The 5562-nt window shown below is 56.4% G+C and overlaps 1 protein-coding gene across 1 annotated transcript; it reads right to left on the reverse strand.

Moving 5' to 3' along the window:
* Positions 1–1243: 1243 nt before the first annotated feature.
* LOC105571039 (DNA-binding protein inhibitor ID-2) lies at positions 1244–3177 on the reverse strand. Its single transcript, XM_012028506.1, has one exon. It carries the CDS (start codon positions 2970–2972, stop codon positions 2535–2537), a length of 438 nt encoding a protein of 145 aa, XP_011883896.1. The 5' UTR covers positions 2973–3177; the 3' UTR covers positions 1244–2534.
* Positions 3178–5562: the final 2385 nt, after the last annotated feature.

The following is a 5562-nucleotide window of genomic DNA, read 5'->3' on the forward strand; positions in this document are numbered from 1 at the left end:
GGCCGTGTGTCACCTCGCACGTGTGCGTAGATTGTCGCGCGCACGTGCGCCCATTTAGCCCCCCCCCCGCCCTCCCGTCCGCTCGCCGCCCCTCGCCGCCATCCGGTTTCCGTTCCCGATATCGTCGAATCCTCGCGGATTTACGGTCTCGCGGGACCGCACCGGGAATCGAGGGCTGGGGGGGCTCGAGCTTACTCTGAGAAATACACACAGGCGTATAAATGCGTCTTGCCTTTAATTCAGAAGAGGACAATAGAAATGTATTTACACTTATTTTAATCCTAGCGAGTGCGTAATGTTCGCGTTACTCGACCTTCGGACAGAGTCGGCGAAGAATCCCGCAGTCGTTCTCAAGACGAAAGCGAGTACGTACATACAACAAATGTCTATCTCTTCGACACTGACGATCTCCGGTTGCTCGATCTCGTAGAGAGATGTACGACGCTTTCCATTTACCGACGCAAATCGACGCAAATAGACGAGAGGCCCCCTACGAGGAGACAGCGGGGTTTCTGCTAAATTAATAAGCGTCACTTGTTGGTTCCACCGCGAACTTATTGGAGCGTGATCTGCTTAGTGGGAAATCCATTGTTGGATCACGCGCGAGAGAAGGTTGCGAAGTTGGATTATTGAAAACCCGCTATCTCACGTCAGGAGCCTCATAATAATAATAATAAAGCCCGTATCAGACTACGGATTGGGATTAGATTGAAATTTGACCAATTGGAGTAAATGTCGCTAAACTTGAGATTAGTCGACTTTACTGCGACTGGCCGAATTTCAATCTAATCCCAATCCGCAGTCCGATACGGGCTTAAGGAACCTTAAGGAACCTTCCTCTATCACGAGACACGGTATCTCGCGCCAAGTATAAGCGTAGCTGGAACCGCGCGCGCGCGAGAGACCGGCCGTGTAGTTTACGCGAGTTGACACTGTTGACAGACCCTCAGGATTTTCGAGTCTCAACATACGGCTGACCCGACGAACTTCCAAGTGCGCTCTATCCGTAGCCTGGGTTTCATTTTATCCTCGCGTGCTGGACGTTGGAAAACAAAAACCTGACCGACGCTCGTGTCGCCACGTGGAAAGCACCGACAGTCTCCGAGGGGATTATGGAACTATCTGTAACTCGATCGGTTTATTTAATTCGCGCTCACCCGCGATCGACAGGACAGGCCGCCAGGGGGGGGGGGGGGGGGGCAGGAGTTGCGCCAATCGCAAGACAAAAACAAACGCACGAGACTTAACTTATAGACACAGCTTGCATTTATTTCGTGTGTGTGTGTGTGTGTACGTGTACGCCCGCGCAATGATGTACTTACAGCCCTTCAGTCTTTGCAAATATACATACAATATTTACGCGGGTCGAGGAGGATGCGGGGGGGTGTCAGCGCTTTCTAAATTATAATATAAGAGGCTACTAACAACGAGACATAGCGACAACTATACAAGTAGTCGGGGACACCAGCGACGGAGCGCGGCAACTCGACGGGGAAATCAAACTGGACCCCGTCGAAACCTCCGGCCCGATCGATCGGTCGTCTCGCCTCGCCTCGCGTCGTGTCCAGCTCCCGCGGCTCGGAGACTCGTCGATTGGCAGGACGGTCGCCAATCGAGCTCCAGGAGGAAGACCGGCACGCGGCTTTGTTCCGAGGAGCGGAGCTTCTTTTCTTTTTCTTCTCCCTCCCCGCTGTCCGCGTTCTCCAGGATACCTGTCGTGGAAGTGTTCGGAATCGTTCAATTATCTCCTAGATCTCCATTGCGCTTTCCACGGGAGGGGGGGGAACGAAGCTCCGATCGGAATCCGTGCCGAACACTTCCACGATTGTGGGTACCCAGGAAGGACCTCTCCGCGAGAAAAGGCGATCGATCGGCGAGACCGACTGGGCGGGGCGCGCGCGCTATGTAATGACTCGAGTGTAACGAGCGTTTTCGAGCGCGCCCGGTGCACGCGGACGCGTGCGCGCGTCCGACGGGGAGCGCAGGATGAGCCGAGCGAGTCCTGACCCGCGGCCACCCGATCTCGCACGGTGGAGCTCACGACGGAGGAGCCAGCGAACGCCGGCGGGACTCGCGCGGTCGGCGAGGGAAAGAAATCGGAATGACAGGATCCTAAGCGGAGTAAAAGAAACGGGAGAAGAGGAGGGGGAAGGGGGGGGGATTCGTGCCGGGTCCTTATAACCGTGTGAGAGATCTCGTGTGGAATGCGATGAGCGTATGTACAAATGTATTTACAATTACCCCCCCTCGCGGCGGAGGGGGAAGATTAGAGCTTGAGAAACCGGCGCGAAACTCGCTCTCTCTCTCTTTCTCTCTCTCGTCTTCGGATGTAGGCGCGGCGCCCCTCGGATGGTCCCCGACGATTCTCTTCCGGGCGACGCTCGACGCCCCCTCCCCCCGTGGCCCGAGTCGAGCGTGGATAGTCCTCTCTCTCTCTCTCTCTCCAGGAGCGGAAGCGATCTCTACCGAATCCGCGAGGAGGAGGAGGGTGGCCTCGGCGCGACCAGAACACCCTAGTGGGTCCGGCCGGCAGGTCACCGGTCGGCGACCGTCACGGTGGTCGTCGCGGCGACCGACGCCGCGGTGGCGTTGAGCAGGGGCTGCAGGGGTTGCCTCGAGGACTGCGTCGTCGTCGCCGTCACCGCCGCCTCGGACGCCTCCGACGCTGCCGCTGCCGTCGCCGTCGTCGGCGTCGTCGTCTTGGCGTCCTGGTGCGCGGCGTTCGTCTCCTCCAGGGCGGTCTGCAGGTCGCAGATGTACTCGATCACCCTCTGGATCACCTCGAGCTTGGACAGCTTCCGCTTGCGCGGCATGTCCGGCACGAGGGAGCGCAGCTTGGTCAGGTAGGCGGCCACCTCCTCGGCCTCGAGGTCGCGCCTGGTGCCGCCGATCCCCAGGCCGTTGTGCAGCACGCCGCGGTGATGGTTGGGCGGCATCCTGCCGCTCACCGGGCTCACCACCATCGCCTTCATGCAGGTAGCGGCGGCGACGAGCTCACTGAGGACTGCCGGGACCGATCGATCCGACGGCGCGGCGCTCGCTTCTTCCTCCCGACGATGTCTCTTCCGCGAGCGCACTGCCGCCGCCGCCGCCGCCGACGCTGGTGCTGAGCGATCGCTCGACGACAGCGCGCCACCCCGCGCACACACACATACACACCACCCGCCGCGCGCGCGCGTGCCTTATCGATCGCCGGAGCGACAGCCGAGTCCGGCGGCACCGAGGCGCAAATGCACGTGAGGAGCGAAGAGCGGATGCACGGAATGGCTGTCCCCCGCCCCGCGAAGTCGTCGTCGTCTTTCTCGCGTCTCCGTGGAGCGACGTTTCCTCTCGCTCGAGCGCGGGCCTGCGGACGAGATCACACACTGTGGCGCTCGCTTCACCGCGTCATCTCCTCGAGTGACAGCTACGACGCGAGAGCTCGCGAATTGGTGCGAACGAGAGCGTACGCAGAGGCCGAGCGTGACCGGAGCGTGGCGAGAGAGGAGCGCGCGCACACACGATCGCCTGACGGATCGAAGCCGACTGGCCTCCGCCCCTCACCTGCGCCTTTTTATAGCCTTGCCCCACCCCGCCGCCCCGCGCGTACCCTCCAGACGCTACCAGTCCAGGCGTTTGTACGGCGCAATCGCTGCCCGAGTGGAGTAGCGTTGGCTACGAGCGTCACGCGACCCGACCGTGCGGGATTTTTCCCCCCCCCTCCTCCGAGTTCTAATCCTAAACACACGACGGAATTTCAGTAAACTTACGACTTGAGAATCTTCCACTCAGGCGTTCGAAATGGCTGCTTGCATTCTCGACTGTCATTTTCCCTCAACGTCACCATAGCACGCTTCTAGCGATATACATTTATTTTAATCTCGGTTTAACTTGCCCTTCATCTCTTTCTAGTTCTAAGATCCAGCCTCGCCGACGTCGCTTGACTTTAAGCTTCGTTTAATTCGTTCTTTGTCTCTTTTCACCTGTTACTTTAGAAAGAGACAAACGTGAATTATACCAATTGTAAGATTAATGTTGAGCGACGTTTGGTGAAACCGGGCCTTGGGCTGATTCTCGTAAAGTACAAGGTAAAGGCCCGAACACACGAAGAAATTTAAACAGTAAGACTTGAGAATTTCGACCAATCGGAATTTTCTGCATTGCTTAAGTTTCAAAATGGCTGCTTACCCTTATTTCCCCTAAGTTTTCACTGCTTGAGCTTTTTCGTCAAAACAGACTAACTTTAATCTCAGCCGAACTTACTTTTCGCCTTGTTTTAATTCTTAGGCCCGGTTTCACCAAACGTCGCTTAATCTTAGTTTAATCTCAGTTTAATTCAAGTTTGTCTCTTTCTAAAGTAACAGTTGGAAAGAGACAAAGAACGAATTAAGCTAGGTTTAAGGTTAAACAACGTTGGTGAAGCTGTGCCTAAGACGTAAGATTTAAGAAAGTGATCTCTCACGATCGAACGTGAGAAGGATAATCAACTGCGATTGGTCAATCGCAACTGCAAATGGTTCCAACTGTTACCTTAGAAAGAGACAAAGGACGAATTAAGCTAAGCCTAAAGTTAGTCAACGTCGATGAAGCCGGGCCTCAAGCCCCGTTTCACCAAACGTCGCTTAACTTCAATCGTTAGTTCAATTCACGTTTGCCTCTCTCTAAGATAACAGATGGAAAGCTAAGCTTAAAGTTAATCAACGTCGGTGAAGCATTAAAAATCTCATTGGGGACATGTCGCAAGATACAAAATTGGCCCCAAGACCGACGCGTCCCGCCGCGAGACTCTCGCGCGTGAATCGCACGCCGGGATCCGATTCGAAGCTATCAGTAGTCGGGGGTGTTTGACGACTAGTGCGACCGGCGCGGCGCGGCGGCGTCGCGTCGGCGGAGCCCGAGGGGAGTGTAAAAGGGAGACGGGCAGGGGGGCGCGACCATTGTTGAACGTCCGGCGGCGCCAGCCACTAGCCATCACCGGCTACCACTACCACCATAGGCACCGTCGTACGCCGCCGACGCTGTAACAGGCGGTCGACCACCACCATTCCGGGGTTCCGCGCGCACGGCCGACGGTCACTCGTTAACCTGCGCACCATGATTCCGGCCCCGCGTGTGATTTTCCTCGCGCGACACTCGCCGCCGCCGCTGCGCCAAGAAATTCGCGCGCGCGCGCGCGCGCGCGCCAGACGCCTCGCGGATTCCGTCGTTTACGCCGAGATCATTACGGGTTACGTAAACACGCCGTGTGTGGACGCACGTAACTCTACGTATAAAGTACGCGGGATTTACGCTCCTGGAGAAAACGGGGGTCTGACGATTCTGACGGTGAGACGAAGGATCCGCGGCCATTTTTATGAAAGACAAAAATGCCGCGACGGCAAATGTCGGCGTTACGTCTCGTGCTAATTCACACTCACGTCAATTAATACTTGTGCACTGGGGAAAAAACAATTTTCGCTACCGTAGCTGATCGTGACTCGCTAAAAATATGTCGCTGCCGTAACTGTGAATTTCTAAGCCGCAGCGAACAGTTCGCTGTCGCACCTGATACACTGAGAAAAAGGTTTAGTAATAATAACGCAA

This window comes from Vollenhovia emeryi, unplaced genomic scaffold, assembly GCF_000949405.1.
Source record: "Vollenhovia emeryi isolate VEMERY1.0 unplaced genomic scaffold, V.emery_V1.0 DF941302.1, whole genome shotgun sequence".
In the NCBI taxonomy this organism is placed as follows: Eukaryota; Metazoa; Arthropoda; class Insecta; order Hymenoptera; family Formicidae; genus Vollenhovia; species Vollenhovia emeryi.